This window comes from Sapajus apella, unplaced genomic scaffold (assembly GCF_009761245.1).
Source record: "Sapajus apella isolate SASKATOON/1434 unplaced genomic scaffold, GSC_monkey_1.0 scaffold5, whole genome shotgun sequence".
Classification (NCBI taxonomy): Eukaryota; Metazoa; Chordata; class Mammalia; order Primates; family Cebidae; genus Sapajus; species Sapajus apella.
Window position 1 is genome coordinate 26,896,585 of NW_022436945.1, and position 20,581 is coordinate 26,917,165.

Below are 20,581 nucleotides of genomic sequence, written 5' to 3' on the forward strand. Positions count from 1 at the left end.
ACTCCTCATGCCCAAGGATGCCAGGTCACCCGTCTTGCATTTTTCCCGCCCCCACCCCCCAACCTCAGGTCCATGCCCTCAGCCATGCTTGCCAGCATTCTCAAGACCCAAGCCCTGTTGCCTTATACCTCAACCTGGGACCAGGGTAGCAACCCATGTTCTATAGGCCTTCACCTGGATTGCTGGGCACTGCTGGGAGAGGGAAAGAATGCCAGAACTACACGTATTGGCATCGTTCTGATTTTCAGTGGCCAGCTGAGGCCGGCCCTCAGCACTGCCTAGCTGTCTTTCAGTGGTTGCTCTTCCTCTCCACCACACACCATTCTAAACCTTGTCACTTTGAGCTTTCACTTCCAGCCCTTCCAGCAGGCACCTTGCCTCCCTCATCAAGAAACTCACAGCTTACAGTCCTCCAGCTTCCCATCCTGCATCTAGAAATGTCTCCCCTTAAAATCACCCTTGCCTCTTTCCCTCTAGGCTCCAAGGGAAAAGTGTGTATCTCTACGTCTTTCCTAAGGTACATCCCTTCACTAGTGATCTTGACTCGATCCTAGATTTTCCCCCATTCTTTCTACTATTCTCAACTTCTTTCAACTATCTTTCTCCTTCTTGGCTTACAAAATGTATTTATGTTTCACCTTCTGCAAAACCATCCTGTAACCCTATATCCTTGTCCACTGCGACTATTGCCTCCACCTTCTCCAGCCCAGCTAAGCTCCCTAAGAGTTATCTCGCCTCCCTTTCGTATGCCCCATGCATTCCTCAGCCTGCCGCGCCCCGGCATGCACCTCCACTGCTTTACAACCTGCCTGCATTTCTCACCCCCAACCTCCTTGATGTGAAATCCAGGTGCACTGTTCCATCCTTTCTTTATCTCTGAGGCAACTGACACTCTTTGATGGAAGACTCTCTCCTCACCTGCTTCTTGATAGTAAAGTCTGACTCCCTCCTCCCTCTCTGAGCACCCTTCCCAGTCTCCCTCATGTGCTCATCCTCCTCTGCCTAAGAGCAAACAAGCAGAGTTAAGACTTGCAGGTGGCTCGCAGGCTCCACCCTCATAGGTTCAATAGTTGAGAAGTCAGGAAAAACACCAAAAAATGAATTAAATAAAACCATAAGTTGCGCTAAGAATGTAAAGTGAAAGGTGACATGAGTGGAATAACAGGGATTTAAACTGGCTGGTTTAGATGGGGTGGGGAGAGAAGGCAAAGGAGATAGTCTATGACAAGGTCCTTGAGATCAGGAACAAAAACAGAAAGCTGTGTATGTGATAGAAAAGACTTGGTCTATTATTATATGAGGTTCTTATTAATTTTAAGTGAGTTACTACAGCTGATAATCATAATTCACTGTAGTTATGTTCTATAAAGTCACTTCAAACAATGAGTTAGTGAAAACTGCATCATTGCTCTCAGGGGAAATATGGGGTAAGTTTCCTACAAGCCTCTGGTCACAATATATTCATCCACTGATCAATATATAACCTTGTTTTCTGTGTGTTTCAGTTGTAAAAGCACTTTATTCACATAGGTATTGTTAATTCATTAACATTGAGCTCAAGGCTAATAGCACTATGACTCATTTCTGAACAAAGTATATCTAACACACACATTTTCTCTGTAAGGCACATCACAGCTTTCTTGCATCTAGGACCACTAGACAACATGTCAGCACCATTTTTAACAGGGACATCACCAAGAAAAAGCAGAAAATTCAAACAGTGGGGCCACGAGAAGATACCCATTTATACTATGGAACAGTGTCATCTTGTTTGAGCTGAGCTAGAAATGTAAGCATCTAATGACTCAGAATGTTTTGCCACTCTTAACACTCCAGGAACGGCCACACGAGGCCATGAGTATTGATTTGGGGGTTACAAATTAACATTAGCAAGTCGGCGAAGTCACAGATACAGAATCCACGAATAAAGAGAACCAAGGGTATATGTAAAGTGTATCGATGAACAGCAGGTACAGAAGAAGGACTATGTACTTTTGATATTTTATCTTCGTTATTACATGCTACTAAACATCCTGACAGCATGAGAAACCTCCGAAAAGTTTTAGGCAGGGGAAGTGATAATGATCCAGATTCATGGTCTAAAAAGATCGTGACTCCTTTGTGGCAAATATATTCGCCGGAGACACTAGCAGGTATAGGTGACAGTAAGGTAATGTTGCAGTCAGTAATCCAGGTACGAAAGAGATGGTGTTTTAGAACAGGGCAGTGGGAGTGCACGTGATTCTCCTGGAATGTGCTCCAGAAATCTACCAGAACCACTGTCTGCCCACCTTTGCCCACAGCCTTTCCTGATCTTCCTACCGTTACTCCAGAGCACCTTGTCCTATATAGCATATTATATGACATATTTGAATCTAGTACTCAGGACACTGTATTAGTCATGTGTCTATATACCTGTCTCCTTTCCTGGACAGTTTCTTTCTACATTCCTGGAATCAAGTTCACTACTTGGCACGTAATAGGTGCTCAGGAAATATCGGTTGCCTGAAAGGTTGGTGAGTCATTTAACAAACAGCAGAGGTCTTCTACCTCTTAGTGTCTTAGTAATTAGCAGAGTGTCTTACCCCTTCTAGGGGGGTGTTTAAGGCCTCCAGACTGTGCTCAGTCTTTCCAAGTACAAAACTTATTCTTACCATACTTTAAAGGAGCATTGGGCTCCAACTCTGCACACGTAGGTTCATCTACAAGTAGGGACGAATTGTGGGGTTTTTCCTGTCTTACCACCAGTTCTTGCTTCCAGTCTTGAATCCGGAAGCACATTCATAAAACAAAATAGTTGGGTGGGATGACTTCTAAGATTCTTTCAAATTGGGGCCCTAAATCTGTCTTCTAAAGCTACCATAACAAAATAATCTAGACTGGATGGCTTAAACAAAAGAAATTCATTCTCTCCGATTTCTGGAGGCCAGGAGGTCCAAGATCAAGGTGTCAGCAAATCTGATTCCCGGGAGGGCTCTTTCCGGCTCGCAGATGCCACCTTCTCACTGTGTCCTCACACAGCCTCTCCTCAGTGTGCCCTGGACCCACCAGCATCATTCACCTTCGCTCCCAAGCCTCTGCTAATCTTCCGAGGTTGCTCAGGAGGGAGTGCTCTATCTCCTCTTCTCATAAGGCCACCAATCCTCTTAGGTTAGGACCCCACCCTGATAACCTCATCTAACCTTCATGACCCCTGGAAAGCCCTGTCTCTAAGTACACTCACATTGAGTGAGGGTTTCAACATGTGAATTTACGGGAAGACACAATTCAGTCCACAGCAGGTACTGTAAGATTCTGGGAATTACCCTGAACTAGTTTATTCCAAGCAGTCGGCCCTGAGCTGTGCTTCCTTTTAAAGCTATTTGTAGCCTTACAAGACTATGTTATATAAACTCCCCTCCACATGGCCACCTCTAAGACTTCCTTGTCATTTTTAGAACTTAACTTTGTCCAAATGCTCCAGGTTTCTTCCAGACATCTGCCATCTCCCAGATAAGGCTACTTAGCAAAATGAGAGACATATCTTGTGATGGGGACACACCCCAGTTCCCATGTGGTTCCAGGGAGGATTTAGTCAAAACGTTCCCCATTTCTACACAGTGTCTAAAAGGAACTAGCACATATTGGTTAAAGAATATTCTTAGCCAGAGGCAGTGGCTCACACCTGTAATCCCAGCACTTTGGGAGGCCGAGGCGGGTGGATCACCTGAGGTCAGGAGGTCAAGACCAGATGAGGTGAAACCCCATCTCTACTAAAAATACAAAAAATTAGCCGAGCATGGTGGCACGTGCCTATAATTCTAGCTATTCAGGAGGCTGATGCAGGAGAATCATTTGAACTGAGGAGGCGGAGGTTGCAGTGAGTCAAGATTGCACCACTGCACTCCAGCCTGGGTGACAAGAGTGAGACTCTGTCTCAAAAAAAAGGAAAAGAAAATGAATATTCTCATAATTACCATGAACATGCAAGCAGCCAACATTTCCTAAGAACCTTCTATTTGCTGGACACACATGACCAGGCCCGTCACATGTTTAAGTCATGTGATCCTCATAGGACCCTGACCAGTACTTCTGGTAATGCAGTCATAGAAATGAAAGTGACTGTGTACTGATGCCGGGGGTGTCTGACGTTTTTATGCAGATGCCTTAGTAATGATTGCTGATGCTGAGCTTGTTAGAAACACGAGCTGTCTGTGCTCCTGTCTATAGGATTCCACCACACACACACACACATACACACACACACACACACACACACACACACACACACACACACACACACTCTAGTCTTTATTCGTTAATGAACCTCATCTTGTCTGCTCTAGACAGGACCCCTACTTCCAGGAATCTTCATCTCAAACTTTTTCCTTAAACTGTCCCCACCAGGGCACAGGAGAAATGTGGGAGGCTGGGGAGTGTGGAGAGGGTGACCACAAGCTACTGGCAGATCTTGACATCTCTGTGTGCCTTCCATTTCATTCTAGTCATTCACACAAATGTTGCCTTTTCCCCCATGATATTCTGAGTTAACTTTAAATAACAAATGATGGGTTTCTCCCCTGCAAAACCTCCACATTGGGCCATATATATTTTGTGGCTTACCTTTCCCTATCATCTCATGGCCATGTACCCTCATGTAGAAGGAGGAGCTCGGAGATTGGCTCACACCACGGGCAGCCCTGGGTCTGGGAGAAGCCCAAGGTCAGCCATAGGGGGGGAACGACCTCAGGCCTAGCCCAGGGGAAGGACCTGGACCCTGTGGACTCCACGGACACCTTCCTCCCCCAGGCTCTTCCACAGAATTACTGTCCAGAGGTATAGTGGGCAGAGACCAACCCAGAGAGAGTTCTAATGTGCAGTCATTGTGTGACGAGGCCTCTGTAGAATTTCAGGAGCCTTTTGACCCCACCATTGCTTGGCCAGACCAGAATAAACCCCGTGTCCAGCCAGTACTAGAGGAAGCCTTGTTCTCACCAGGCTTAAAGGTGACAGCAACTGTGATGGTTACTACTGAGTGTCAACTTGATTGGACTGAAGGATGCAAAGTATCGATCCTGGGTGTGTCTGTTTGGATGTTGCCAAAGGAGATTTAGATTTGAATCAGTGGGCTGGGGAAGGCAGACCCACCCTTAATCTGGGTGGGCACCATCTAATCAGCTGCCACCAACTATAAAGCAGGCAGAAAAACATTAAAAGGTGAGATGGGCCTAGCCTTTCAGCCGACATCTTTCTTCCATGCTGGATGCTTCCTGCCCCCAATCACTGGATTCCAAGTTCTTCAGTTTTGGGGCTTGGACTGGCTCTCCTTGCTCCTCAGCCTGCAGACAGCCTATTGTGGGACCTTGTGATGAGTTAATACTTCATAAACTCCCCTTTACATATATGTCTGTCCTATTCGTTCTGACCCTCTAGAGAACTCTGACAAATACAGTAACCATCTAAAATACCACATCACCTACTCCCTAACCTTGCCACATAGCAAAGTACCTGCACTATTGGGGCCATAATTCTTGTTTCTTTTTGTTTTTTGCTTTTTGAGACACAGTCTTACTCTATCACCCAGGCTGGAGTGCAGTGGTCCGATCTCAGCTCACTGCTACCTTCATCTCCCATGTTCAAGCAGTTCTCTGGCCTCAGCCTCCTGAGTAGCTGGGATTACAGGTGCACATCACCACCCCTGGCTAATTTTTGTATTTTTAGTAGAGACGGGGTTTCACCATGTTGGCCAGGCTGGTCTCGAGCTCCCGACCCCAAGTGACCCACCCACCTCAGCCTCCCAAAGTTCTGGGATTACAGGCGTGAGCCACCATGCCTAGCCCATAATTCTTGTTTCTGAAGCTTTTTATTATTATTATTATTATTATTTTGAGATGGAGTCTTGCTCTGTCACACGGGCTGGAGTGCAGTGGCACGATCTCGGCTCACTGCAACCTCTGCCTCCCAGGTTCAAGCAATTCTCCTGCCTCAGCCTCCCAAGTAGTTGGGACTACAGGTGTACCACCACACCCAGCTAATATTTGTATTTTTAGTAGAGATAGGATTCCACCATGTTGGCCAGGATGCTCTAAAACTCCTGATCTCAAGCAATCCATCCGCCTTAACCTCCCAAAATGCTGGGATTACAGGCATGAGCCTCTGTGCCTGGTCCTGAGGCCTTTCTTGTACCATGTCCTTCTTCTCTTGAGATTGGAGTAAAAATAACTGCTATATTCTGCCACCTACTGGTGAATTGATGCAACTGCACCTATAAAATTCAGCCTGAATCTAGAGAATCCAGTTCTCTCTTGTAAAAGCTACTGGAGCAGAAACTGCTTCATGTGTAATCCAGCGGACTCTAAGAAAAAAAAAAAAAAAAAAAAAAAAAAACCTAATAGTATGGACGCCAGGAAATATTATAATAAAAACAATAACAATAATACCTTCATTAATAATGATTCAACTTTTATAACCTTGGGCAATGGTTCCACCTTAAAGGGTTGTGGTAAAGTTGAAACGAATTATATGTTGTAATGACAACAGAAAACCACACTGAGGCCAGGCGCCGGGTTTGACGGGATGTTTGTGTGCAGGGATGTGTTCACAGGTTTTTTTCCCCTGAAAAGGGCTGTCCTAGCACACTGGCTCACTGGCTATTGAGAACGCATGAAGTGGACTATTTCACGATACTGATAACAAAGGTCTGCATATAATCTTCCAAGTTCTCCAAAATAACAGAAGCTTCACCTCAGTAGAGAAAAGGAAGCACATCAGAAAAATTTGTCCCTTGAGTTTTCAAAAACTGCCCAGAAAACTAGGAGATGGCTCTGCTGGAAAAAAAAAAAAAAAATAGATGGAGCAGTCAAAGAATTTATCTTCTAGTCCTTTTTCAACTATACATTCAGTACTGTCTATAAAGTTGGGTGAGCAGTCTCTAGTTTCTTCTATAAAGGTGGCACAGCTCCTGGTAGTTATTTTTATTCATTCCTCTTGGGTCAGGACCTCAGCCCCTAGTAGTGGCTCACTAAATATTTGTCTGCTTCACCTTCTGACCAGGTTACGTGAAATCTCAGTCCTTGTTTTCTAAACATTAGTAAAAAATGAAGTTGAAATTTACATGTTCCATTCTATTACATCTCCCTTTTAAATACTCCACCTTCTATAAACGCAAACCACTTCCCAGCAGCCACATTAAAAGTTGTTGAATAGAAGCCATGAAGCAGGACATCCTTGACTCTTGGAATTCCATAATGGAGGTTTTGCTGTTTCCTAAGCTGGAAAGGAAGAACAACGGTCTCTCCCATCTCTCAGAGTTCCTGCATCTGGCTTGTAGTTTGGACCACTGGATAGTATGAGATTTGATTGTGGAAAGGAGTATAGACCCTCTATTCGAATCGTTTGTGATATCTCATACCCCCACACCTTCATTCCCACCTGTCATTCACCAGACATTCCTGCATTTGAATAGTAAGAATGAAGTGCAAGCTGAATGCTGGCTGGATTAAGCATTGCCTGTGAGGAGCTCATATGTAGTAGGAAAGGCAGACAGCCAACAAGCACCAAAGCTCTGGAGTATGAGTCCCCCTCTAAGATGCAGCAACAGCCTGAGGACAGGAACTATACCCTTTATCTGCCTCCAGAGTTCTCATCCTAGGATCGGGACGGTATGTGGTCTTCAGTACATACACAGGATGATGATGTGTAAATTCAGAAAAGTTGGTAGACTTTTGATGAGCTGCCTTCCAAGATCTCTTTCCATGGTCTAATTTATACAGAATATCTTTTTTCTGAGATGGAGTTTCACTCTGTCACCTAGGCTAGAGTACAGTGGCACAATCTTGGCTCATTGCAACCTCCACCTCCAGGGTTCAAACGATTCTCCTGCCTCAGCCTCCCGAGAAGCTGGGATTACAGAAGCCTGCCACCATGCCCAGCTAATTTTTGTATTTTTTAGTAGAAACAGAGTTTCACCATGTTGGCCAGACTGGTCTTAAACTATTGACCTCAAGTGATCCTCCCACCTTGCAAATTTTTTGTATTTTTAGTAGAGACAGGGTTTCACTATGTTGTCTGCAGATGATATGACCTTATATATGGGAAAATCTAAAGACTCCACCAAAGAACTATTAGAACTAATAAGCAAATTAAGTAAAGTCGCAGGATACAAAATCAACATACAAAAATCTAGCATTTCTATATGTCAAGAGCAAACAATTCAAAAAAGAAATCACATTTATAATAGCTACAAATAAAATTAAATACCTAGGAATTAACAAAAAAAGTGAAAGATCCCTACAATGAAGACTATAAAACATTGGTGAAAAACATTGAAAAGGACACAAAAAAATTGAAAGATATTCTATGATTATGGATTGGAAGAATCAATATTGTTAAAATGTCCATACTACCCAATGCAATCTGTAGAGCCAATGCAATCTGTCAACATTTCTTCACAGAATAGAAAAAACAATCCTAAAATTTATGTGGAACTACAAATGACCGAGACTAGCCAAAGCCATCTGAGAAAAAAAAAAAAAAAAAAACCTGGAGGAATCACATTACCTTCAAATTACACTACAGAGGTATAGTAATCAATACAGCATAGTTTTGGCATAAAAACAGAAGACCTAGAAGAGAGAACCTAGGAACAAATCAATACATATATAGTGATTCATTGATTACTAATTGCCTTTAGGTAGTCTTCTTTAAATCCGCTTGGATATTGATATATTTCTCTAGGTTTGTGAGGTTCTGTTATTATTTTTTTGAATAAGCTTCATACCCCAATCTCTTTTCCTACTTGTCCCTATGCCCAATAACTCTTAGATTTGCCCTTTTGAGGCAATTTTCTAGATCCTGTAGGTATGCATTGTTGTTTTTTATTCTTTTTTCTTCTGTGTCCTCTGAATATATTTTTAAAATAGCGTGTCTTCAAGTTCACTAATTCTTTATCCTGCTTGATTAATTCTGCTGTTAAGAGACTCGATGCATTCTTCAGTATACCACTTGTATTTTTCAACTCCAAAATTTCTGCTTGATTCTTTTTAATTGTTTCAATCTTTGTTAAATTTATCTGACAGAATTTTGAATTCCTTCTCTGTGTTAACTTGAATTTCTTTGAGTTTCCTCAACACAGTTATTTTGAGTTCTCTGTCAGAAAAGTCACATATCTCTGTGTCTCCAGGATTGGGCCCTGGAGCTTTATTTAGTTCTTTTGGTGAGGTCATGTAGTTTTTTTGTTTTTCTTGGATGTTTGTGGATGCTCATCAGTGTCTGGGCATTGAACAATTAGGTATTTCTTTTTTTATTTTTATTTTTTTTTAAGACGGAGTCTTGTTCTGTTGCCAAGCTGAAGCACAGTGGCGCAGTCTCGGCTCACTGCAACCTCTGCCTCCTGGATTCAAACGATTCTTCCACCTCAGCCTCCCAAGTAGTGGGGACTACAGGTGCATGCCAAACACCCAGATAATTTTTGTATTTTTAGTAGAGATGGGGTTTCACCACGTTGGCCAGGATGGTCTCGATCTCTTGACCTCCACCCACTTTGGCCTCCCAAACTGCTGGGATTACAGGTGTGACAATTAGATATTTCTTATAGTCTTTACAGTCTGTGCTTGTTGGTACCCATTCTTCTTGGGAAGGCTTTTCAGTTACTCCAAGGGACTTGTGTGTTGTGATCTAAGTCATATCCACAGTAGAGGGCACCCCAAGCCCAGTCATGCTATGGTTCTTGTAGACTCAGAGGTATCACCTTGGTGGTCTTAGATAAGATCCGAAAGAATTCTCTGGATTTCCAGGCAGAGACTTTTGTTCCCTCAAACAAAAGTATCCCTCTCTGTGCTGATCCACTTGAAACTGAGGTAGAGTGACACAAGCACCCTTATGGCCGTCATCACTAGGACTGTGCTGGGTCAGACCTGAAGCCAGCACAGCACTGGGTCCTACCCAAGGCCCACTGTAACCACTACCTAGCTACCTCCTACCTTTGCTCAAGGCCCTAAGGCTCTACAATCAACAAGTACCAAAGCCAGTCAGGCAACAAGTAATTGGGTTAAACAGGGAAACAGTTCCTTCTCATAACCATGAATCTGTTATGGTTCAAGGCAGGAGCTAGAGACTGAAGGCAAAAACCAGAGCGATCCACCTGGTGCTCCATTCTACTGGGGCTGAGCTGTCACTCAAACCGTAAGACAAGGTCATTTCCATTCTTCCCTCCCCTTTTCCCAAGCAAAGGGTCCTCTCCCTATCACCATTACTACCACAGGCCCGCAGGGAGTACTGCCAGGTTACTGCCGATGTTCACTTAAGGCCCAAGGGTAAATGCTGCCAGACCTAGGACACATCCTTCAGGGCAGTGGACTCCCCTGTGGTCAAGTGCAAGTCCAGAAATGCCACTCAAGAGCCAAGGCCTGGAATTAGGGACCCCAAGAGCTCTCTTGGTGCTCTTCCCCACTGTGGCTGAGCTGGTACCTAAGGTGCAAGACAAAGTCCACTTTCCTCTTCCCTCTGCTTTTCTCAAGTGGAAGCTCTCCCCATAGCCACCACGGCTAGGAATGTGCTGGTTCTCACGGAAGCCAGCGCATCTCAGAGTCTCACCTGAGGCCCACAGCATACTACCTGGGTATCACTGCTGGTTATTCAGGGTGCAAGGCGTCTCTACTCAGCAGATGATGGGGCTTGCCAGGACTTGGTTCTTCCTTTCAAGGCAGTGTAGTCCCCTCTGGCCCAGGGTGTGTCTATAAATATCATCTAGGAGCTAGGACCTAGAATGGGGGCCTCATGACTCTGCCTGGTGCCCCATCCTAATGTGACTGAGCTGGTATCCTACATGCAAGACAAAGTGCTCTTTACTCTTCCCTCTCTTTTCCTCGAGCACAAGGAAGGAGTCACTTTCATTGCTGTGAGCTGTGTTGCCTGAGTTTTTGGAACACACGGCACAGGTTCACCTGTAGCCACTCTGGTGTCTCAGTAGATCAGGCGCCCCCCACCCAGGTCCCCTGGCTCTGTCCCCAGCACAGCACTGATGTCATGATTAGGAACTGCAGCTCTTGTGACCTAGACTATCTTCCAGTTCATTAGGATTGCAGAGCACTTTAGCCCATGGTAGCAAGCTTGTCAAAACTCAAGTTCCAACCACTGGAATATATAATTCCCCTCTGGCTAGAGCTGATCCAAATGCTCCCTCTGTGTGTGCATAGGCAGCGGGGGTCGTGGCTCCGCTGACTTCAGCCTGGTTTTGCTTTCTGCTGTGACAGGGCAGCACTGAGTTCCGACACAGAGTCCCACAATCACTGCACTCTCCCTACCCCAAACACACACACACAGATTCTCTCTCCACATCATGCAGCAACTGCCAAGGAATTGGCATCAGCAGTTGAAGATTGTCTGTCCTACCTGCTTTAGTGCCTCTTTCAGCAATATGAAGTTAAAACCAGGCACTGTGACTGTGTATCTGGTTTTTGGTTCCTATAAAGGTGCTTGTTTGTGTAGATGACAGTTGCTAAATTTGGTGTTCCAAACTTGTTAAATTTGGCTCTGATGAAGGGAAGATCAGTGGAGGTTTCTGTTTGGACATCTCGTTCCACCCCTCTCCAAAAGCATTCTCTTATATAACCCCAGTACAATGTTCAAAAGCTGGTAATTAACATCAATGGAATACCTTTACTTACTCTACAGACCTTATTCCAATTTCACCAATCATGCCAATAATGACCTTTTAGCAAGAAGGACATGCAGTGCATCAGTTGTCGTGTCTCTTAAATCTCCTTGAATTTGGAATAGTTCTGTCTTTCTTCACTTTTTCATAACATTACATTGTTTTAAGAGTCCAGGCCAGTTGCTTTGCAGAATACTCCTCGTGTTTCAACTCAGAGTATGCTCTTTTGTCAGGAAATCACAGAGGTGAGGTTGTGTTCTGAGTGCATCCTATCAGGAGCCACATGCTATTGATTAATCTCATTTTGGCACTATGACCTTTGATAACTTGGTTAAGGTGCTGTATGCCAGGTTTCTCCAATGTAAGGATACTATTTCATCCTTAATCGTGTAGGAGGGAAGTTACGTTGAGACTAAATATCCTGTCCACCTCCCAGTTTCATCCACTCGTCGTACCATCCCTTGATACTTCTTACTGACATCAATTATTATTAGGAATGGCTATCAAATGGTGATTTTTCTAGTTCCAGTACTTCTCATATGTTTGTTACCTGGTTTTCTGCTTGTGCGGTAGCGCGTTTCCTTTCCCTTTATGTATCTTAGCGTGGACTTGTAAGTCCTTGTTTTATTCATGGGCCATCATGCTATATATTAGTAATTATTCTAATACTCTAGTTGTTCCACATTTGGACAGTAACACTTCTACAAGTGGATTCCTGTGTACTTTTGAAATGTCCCTGTCATTCTTCAACGCTATCACTATTTAAAGGCAGCTCCTTCCAGATGGATTGAGTCTATTCCATATGCTTTTGACTTCCTAATGAATACTCAGTCTATTTCTCTGCCTGGTTAGAAAACTCCTGGGCTCCCCGAGACTTCCCCCTTCCCCCACCTCCATTGCTACCCTCCTAGCAAGGAGGCTTCACCAATGACTGACATGGCATTAGCATGGCCTTCAAATACCAGACAGAGTCAGACCCCACAGGGCTGCAGGAGCAGGCTGCGGCAGCAATGGGGGGACACAGCCATCCTGATGGTGTTTGTTTTTCCCCTGTGTAAACCAAGCAGTGGGTGTGTGAAGGATTTGCCCTTTGCTTGCCTGTGGCTTTTTTATACACCAAAGAGAAAGCAAATTTTGATTTTGTTCAGTAATAAAGGGCACCCAACAACTGAATTCTTACCTTTAAGCTAGCTGTCGCCAAAAGGGATGCAAGGAAGAGAGCTGATAGACTGTTCCTTTTGAGCCCACTCTTACGTCAAAAGAGCTTATTGTTTTTCATTGCTGTGTATCACCTGGCAGACCTGGGCGACATCCTTGTTGCCCCTGGACTTAGGGAGAAGTCCTTGCTAAAAGCAAGATGTAGAAGTGGGAGTGACCTATGAAAAAAGAAATGAATTAAATTTGATATGACACATCATATAAGGAAGAATAATTGTAGACTCAGGCATGCAGAGGTTGGGTGTAAGTATATTAGTCCCCACCCTCTTCGTCAGCAGTCACACAACCTTGGACGTTAGAGCTCTGACCATCTGATCTAGAGAAGGAATGTTGCTGGGGAAGGGAAGCCCAGGGCGAGGTGAGAGATGACAGAACCTCTAACCAGGAAGAAGCTGTCCCTGCCAAGCTCCGGAGAGGCGCAGAAGCATGGCCCTCAGGTATGGGACCTGATCTATAGGAAACCCTGTGGTGTGCCCCAATGGGAGGTCCGCCGGGGAGGGACCAAACTGCAAACCTGATTCTGAAAGAGGAGACCACCACAGCGTCCTTTGTAATTGCGCAGCTTGCAAGGACAGGACAGATCCTGTGGTTTTGCTGGGGAAGGAGGGGAGCCTAAAAGCCACGAATGATGTGGACTTCTTTAAGTAGCAGGGAAGGGGTAGCTTTACAGTGGGGCTGTTAAATCTCAGCAGTCACTTCATTCAGCGCAGCCTGCGCCTGTGGTCTTGGCTGTGGCAGCAGAAGGCAGGATCAAGGTGCCCCGGGATCAATCTTGGTCAGCCTCTGAGGAGGTGGGAGTGCAGGGTGTCACTCTGGATGTGCCTGCCTGCTTTTCCTCACTTTCTTGCCTTCCTTGTCTTCCCCCCCCTTTCTTCCCTCCTTCCTTTCTTCCTCTCCTGCCGTCTTTCTTTCCTCCTTTCTTTCGCCTTCCCCTTGTACACCCCTTGAATTCACCATCGTAAAGTTTGCCTGAGATTTTTCAATGAGTAATGTTTTATGATTGCTTCGGCTACATTATTTCAATCCAGTCTGCCTTCCTTGTTTCTCCAACACTTCTAAGCCCTTTTCTCCTTTTCTTTGGCTTGTTTTGTTTTCTACTACCTATCCTCCTGACTAGTTGTTGTTTGTTGGTTTGTTTGCTCTTAAATGGTCCAAGATAAACAAACTATTGCAGGCATGAAAAGCGCCAGGATTTTAGAGTGGACTGTGGAGGGGGAGGGTCAGGAGGGGAGGGGAGAGGAGACGGTTGAGGTAGGGAGGAGGTGCGTGTGCTGCCTCCCACCTGTCCTATTTATCCACCTGATCTATGAATTACCAGCAGAAAATGAAAGTAAAGGAGGAGTAGAGGCTGGGGACGAAATCCTGGGCTTTAGAAATGGGGTAATTTGAGAGTATCCTGAAAGGTAAAATGTTACACACGTGTACACAGTTCCACAGAGGGAGTGATTTTTCTCCCTATGGAACTGTTGCTGTACTTGGGGTTTCTATCTTTCAACTGGTGTCAGAGTTGATAGAAATATAGCATTTGGCCCTTATTCCAGAAACACGTACTACTTAATATTGTTAATACTCTTTGTATGCACAGGTCCTGGCAACTAGATTACATCTTTCTTGGGTACTAGACCTCCATCTTTTTTTTTTTTTTTTTTTTTTTTTGGCAGGAGGGTTGTGCTTTAATATGCTATATCCAATTGGGGGTAGGTAAGACACCCCTGGTCTATGCTTATTATGAATATTTGCTCATATAACCCCCAGCACCCCCATATGGTAGGAATACTATTATGCCCATTTACAGATCAAGTGGCTGAGGCCCAAAGTCCCATAGTATCAGGGTTTTCCGTCTCCTGAGCCCATCATCGTAATACCTGGGTGACATGGCTGGCACAAACTGGAAATGTCTTGACTGATTTCAGACAGACACAAGGTTCACTGGTAGTGCTTTCATTTTTAATCTATAGCTATTAAATCGTTCATTCATTCCACATTTTTTGACTGCCTACTGTGTACCAGCTGCTATCTTAAGTGCTGAGGATTAGACTTGAAGAAGGGTGGAAAAGATGGGTCATGAACAAATAAACCGATGACAGAATGTCCCGTGGTGACATGTGCTAGGAAGCAAACTGAAGCATGGTAAGGAAAGAAAGGGTGGCAGGAGATGCAGGGCTGGCCCAAGGGACTCTTACACATTCCACGGGTCCTCCCAGGAAGAGCTGGAAGTTCAAGGGATTTGGTCCTCGAGCATGAAATGATTTGGGGTTGTTCCTAGTTTTCTGTGCTGCTGCAGCAAATTACTACAAGCTCAAGGGTTTAAAACAATGGAAGTTTATTGACTCCTAGTTCTAGAGATGAGAAGTCTGAAATTGGCATCAGTGGGCTTGATAGAGGGGTGGGAATCAGGCATCAAGTTGTCACCAGGGCCACACTCTTTCAAGAGGCTCAAGCGATGAATCTGGTCCTTGCCTCTTCCAGCTTAGAGGGAGGGATGGGGAGCCGCCAGTGCTCCTTGGTTTGTGACCTCCTTGCTCCAATCTCTGCCTTTTTGGTCACATTGCCTCTTCCTCTTCTGTCTATGATCAAATGGCCTTCTGCCTCCCTCTCATAAGCATTTATTTAATTGTATTTAGAGTTTAGTTTATCACCCAGATAAAGCAGGCAAACTACCATCTCAAAACCATACACTTCATCACCTCTGCAAATACCTTTAATTTGGGGGCTGGGGTGGCATATAAGATACTATTTAGAGGTTCTAGGGATTAGGATGTGGCTATCTTTGGGGGCCATTTTTCAGCCTACCATAGGGAGTTATTTGTGGATTTTATTTTTTTAATGAAAATCTAGCCCCTTTTAACTGACCAGCCATTCTATACTTCTTAAAAAGCACCAATCCTGTTCGCTGTGGGCAAAAGCTTATGAAGTAGCATCCCTGGGAATTCATCCATGATTGAAAGAGGGAAGGAGGGACAACAGGGAAGACAGCAACACAGCCAGTGATGAATGACCTCTCTTTCTAGTGCATGTGTTTCATGGAGACAGCGGGACTGGGGATGCAGAGTCTGCTTTGGCTCATCTTTTTAAAGGCTGTAGGCTGGGCACAGTGGCTCATGCCTGTAATCCCAGAACTTTGGGAGGCCAAGGCAGGCAGATCACTTGAGGTCAGGAGTTTGAGACCAGCCTGGCCAACATGGCAAAAACCTGACTCTACTAAAAATACAAAGATTAGCCAGGCATAGTGGCACCCGCCGGCAATCCCAGCTACTTGGGAGGCTGGGGCAGGAGAACCGCTTAAATCCGAGAGATGGAAGTTGCAGTAAGCCGAGATTGTGCCACTGCACTCCAGCCAGGGCGACAGAGTAAGACTGTGTCTCAAAAAATAATAATAAAAATAAAAATAAAGACTGTAGATATTAGAAATGAAGAATGATTTAGAGATGCTTCCACACCCACTTTTAGGATGTTCTGAGGAAAGAAGAGGCCAACATGGCCAGTCTTACATGAAGAGAAGATTTTGTTCCAAGGGAAATGATGAGGAAAAGCCCAGCATGGGGAGGGGTCAGGGGACAGTGGGCAGGTAGGAAATGAGGAAATGAGTCTACCTTCTGCCAGGAAGCCCAAGGGGGCATGTCTTTTTCTTTCTTTTTTTTTTTTTTTGACAGAGTCTCACTCTGCCCAAGCTGGAGTGCAGTGGCATGATCTTGGCTTACTGCAACCTCCACCTCCTGGGTTCAAGCAATTCTGCCTCAGCCTCCTGAGTAGCTGGGATTACAGAAGCATGCCACCACACCCTACTAATTTTTGTATTTTTAGTAGAGACGTGGTTTCGCCATGTTGGCCAGGATGGTCTCCTTCTCCTGAACTTGTGATCTGCCCGCCTCAGCCTCCCAAAGTTCTGGTATTACAGGTGTGACCCACTGTGCCCAGCCGGGGGGCATGTCTTTGAGCTGCAAGAGAACAGCATCCACAAATCACAGCTAAGACTGGCCCAGCAGCAGAAAATGCAACACAGGATCAATTTAGGGTGGTTGAAGCTTGTGTGACGACTCAGGCTATCACGCTTCTCAGGGTCTGAATTATGGGACACAATCGACCCGCCACCTTATTCCAGCATCCTTTAACCCTCGAGGAGCAGATGCCCTGGCACGGAGTCCGCTCAAAATCTCCTCCCACTCCTGCTGCTGCCGCACAACAGGCTGTGCCCTGGCCAGGTGCCTGTGTCCTCTGTAGAAGGTAGCAGATTAGAAAACAGCAGCAGGTCCTTGCTATGTAGCGTCCTTCTACCTTCTGCTCCTCATCTGTCAAATGGGATGAAACACATAACTCCAGGTTTGGGAGAAAGGTCTGACACAGAGGCAAATGTCAGTGAACGTCTGAGGACTCTGACACACTGATGGAGATGGGGTGTTCCCGATAACCACTGCCCTCTCTGAACCTTGTGGTAGTCACCCTTCTGCCAAAATGTGTGACTCCATTAACACATTTTGAGTCTCTAGGGGAAAAAAAAACAAGGCAAACTTAATTCCTACTAAAGTATCACTCACTGTGTTCTCTACCTTTGCGCTTTCTTTTCAGGTGGTAACAGAAAGCAATCCAGATGGGGTGCAGGTGCTGTAAAATAATACAAAGGTAAAGCGGGAGAAATATTATTTCTAAGTGGAGGAAGTTGTGGTGAGCATGGAGTCACTTTTAAAGACCATGCACGTAAATGCGCTGAGTGGTGCATTTATCCAGCTTGAGGCACGGTCAACACTGCCAACACATTAAGAGTTGGGACTGTTATAATATCGTTTAAAAGAACATGTGCCCTAGATTTTGTTAACTTTTTTTGCTCACTTCTCAAAGCATGTTGGGAACACCATCGTTTTCTGAGGCTGAATTTGGTCTGGGCTTCTGCCTGAAATGGCATCGCTGAAAATAAATCACCCCAATCACATATGTGCTTTTAATTCTGTCCACATTGCATTTCATAAAACTGTGAGTGACATGAACATGAACTTCTAAGATGAAGGGGAAAAAATGTCACTGGTGATCTTGCTTCTTAACAAATAAACTGCCTTTTTAATTGTAGCTCTATTCTAGACCTGTACGTACATAAGCTTTATTCCACTGTAATCAAAATGTGATGTTTGTCTTTATTCAAAAAAAATGTATTATAAGTATCATTCCTGTGACTTCAGACTTCATATTTATCATTTTAATGATGGCATAATATTCCACTGAGAGGATGTACTCCTTATGGCCCTATTAGTGGACATCTGTTTTACTTATTATTTTTTATTTTAAAATTCTATGAACCGTTTTGTATTTTAATTTATCTATCCCCTACCCCTCCTTCCTCCTTTTGGCTCTCTTCTTAAGATGTATTTTTGGAAGAACCTTTTTTTTTTTTTTTTTTAAAGATGGTCTCACTCTGTCACCCAGGCTCACTGCAGCATCCGCCTCCCAGGTTCAAGCAATTCTCCTACCTCAGCCTCCCAAGTAGCTGGGATTACAGGTGCCCACCACCACATCCAGCTAATTTTTGTATTTTTAGTAGAGATGGGATTTCACCATGTTGGTCAGGCTGGTCTCAAACTCCTGGCTTTAAGTGATCCACCCACCTTGGCCACCCAAATTGCTGACATTACAGGCATGAGCCATCGAACATTTTTATACCAACTGTATCTGTTTGATTTAGACACACTTATCTAGGTTGAAAAGAGTAATCACAGAAATTAAATTAGCAGGAATCGTAGAGAGAAGCAGGGTCTGTGGTCGGAGGCATTAATGATGGAGCAGACCTGACTGGTTTTCACTGTCCTCCCTGCAGCTATCTCTTTGATCCAGTTCAAGTGCCCTCTCCTGGCTATGTCAATGAAGTCAACAGCTGCAAGCTAGATGAAGGTGACACTGTTAAATTAAAAGGCAAATGGGGCGGTGAAGTCCTGGTGCAGAAAAATGACCCTCAGAGGCAGGGCTCAAAGAAGACTGATAGCAGCAGCAGGACAGCTGATCCATGGGAGCCCTGCTGGCCTCACCAAGGTCCGCTCCCGCAGGGGGATGCTGGAAGGGACCACCATGCCTGCGGTGTCAATGGCGTTGGCCCTGCTGCCGCCCCACAGCCCACTGGGAATCCCAGTCCCTCCCAGGATGACAGGGGCTCCTGGGCCAGTACTACAAATACTATTCCCCCAACTCAACCCTTCCTGGAAGGAGGGGGCACTCAGAAACAGGACTGTGTATTGCTGGCCTCAGAAGAGACCCAGGTCATGAGAAACAGAGGCTCCAGAGCTCCTTCTGACATGGAAAGTTGTGCCTTGGAAGTACAAGAAGAGCATGTCTTCCAGATACCAGCCCCAGATTACCCTCAGCATTGGGGCCCAGCTGGAGGCAACGTTGATCATAGTGAAAAGGACCGTGTTTCCAAGAACCATACTGTGGAGGAGTCCCTAGAGGGAATTCAGCCCACAGTAGGGGAGCATGGTTTGAATACACCCTTCTCCGTGAGGAGAAGCTGGAACTCATTGAATAAGGATGTGGAAACAGAAGATCTAAGCATCTGCTTTAGTGTGAAGGGTCCCGCTCATGTCTTGCCTGTGGTTGACTCGGGAAATAGGCAGGAGGATGCGCATGGCTCCAACGGAGATGGGGACAGGGAGATTGTGGACGTGGATGCAGCGGTGGCAGAGGCCCTGGCGGCTTTAGAAGCTGCTACTGCAGGAGAAGATTTGGATGAGGCTGATTAGGGAAGGGGATTTGTGCAGGGGGGTAAGCAGTGTCATGCTGAGCATGTGGATGCATTTGCTCCCCAGAGGCAGAGCAGGTGATTACGCCAGCATCCGCCAGTGCAGCCTTACCAGTTGTTTACATCCAGCACCTGTTCTGATTGCCAGCATCTGTCCCACACTGCTTGTCACGTGTCTGGAGTTTCACCCTGTGTAGGTGAGCTGTGGGTCATTGTGCCCATATCCACAGAAAATGCAGAAATTGAACAGCCTGCTTGACAACCCTCAAACGTCTCTGAGCACCTGGTACAGATGTTCATGAGAATACGCTAAGATCTCAACCCTTGATCCCAAAGGCACACAATCACAGAGCATCCCTTTTGATTGTAAATTGTTTCCCTTGTTTTTGAGAGCCAAACATTGTACCCAACCCGGAAAAGGTAACTACCCCACTTAAAGTGCCTCATGTGTCCCCAGAGTATGGCTTAACCAGAGGGACAATCACCAGGGAACTAATAACTAACCAGTTGTTCAACAGTGGGTTAAGCTCAGCAGCTTTCACAGTAGAGCAGAAGTCCCCAGGAAACAAAGGGTTAGTCATTAGCTGAGATGTGATTTTAAAACACCTTGACCTTAACTTTTTTACATTATTCCTTTTAAATCTCCTTTGGGATTGGGGAGGCTGGCCAAAATAAGTCTTAAAATTGCTTGTCTCATATTTGGATTTTAAGTTCATGACTTTCAGAACAGCAAAGCCATATATGGAATGCTTTTATGCCATTCAATGTCTGATTCTAATTAAAATGTAACAACGTACGTGTCTTTCTGTCTTAACTCAAAGGTGGTTCTAATTTTCTCAGACTATCAGTGACCCTGGGTGTTACTTCCAATGTGAAGAGCTAAGCTAGGCACAGTGGCTCACGTCTGTAATCCCAGCATTTTGGAAGGCTGAGGTGAGAGGATTGCCAAGGCCAGGAATTCGAGACCAACCTGGGCAACTTAGTGAGACTTTATCTCTTTAAAAAAAAAAAAA

The 20,581-nt window shown here is 45.0% G+C and overlaps 1 protein-coding gene across 3 annotated transcripts in view; it reads left to right on the top strand.

The window, feature by feature from the left end:
* The window catches only part of CUNH4orf19 (chromosome unknown C4orf19 homolog), a 114,300-nt gene extending 93,936 nt beyond the window's left edge, over nucleotides 1-20,364 (top strand). For 2 of the 3 annotated variants that reach the window (XM_032273783.1, XM_032273779.1), the window contains exons 3-4: nucleotides 17,417-17,470; nucleotides 18,654-20,364. In XM_032273783.1, coding sequence (XP_032129674.1) covers nucleotides 17,439-17,470; nucleotides 18,654-19,569 — 948 coding nt within the window. In that variant the 5' untranslated portion in view covers nucleotides 17,417-17,438 and the 3' untranslated portion in view covers nucleotides 19,570-20,364. Of the gene's footprint in view, nucleotides 1-11,414; nucleotides 13,288-17,416; nucleotides 17,471-18,653 lie in introns of those variants that run through there. The other variant, XM_032273788.1, reaches the window with a different exon arrangement.
* The last annotated feature ends 217 nt before the right edge of the window (nucleotides 20,365-20,581 follow it).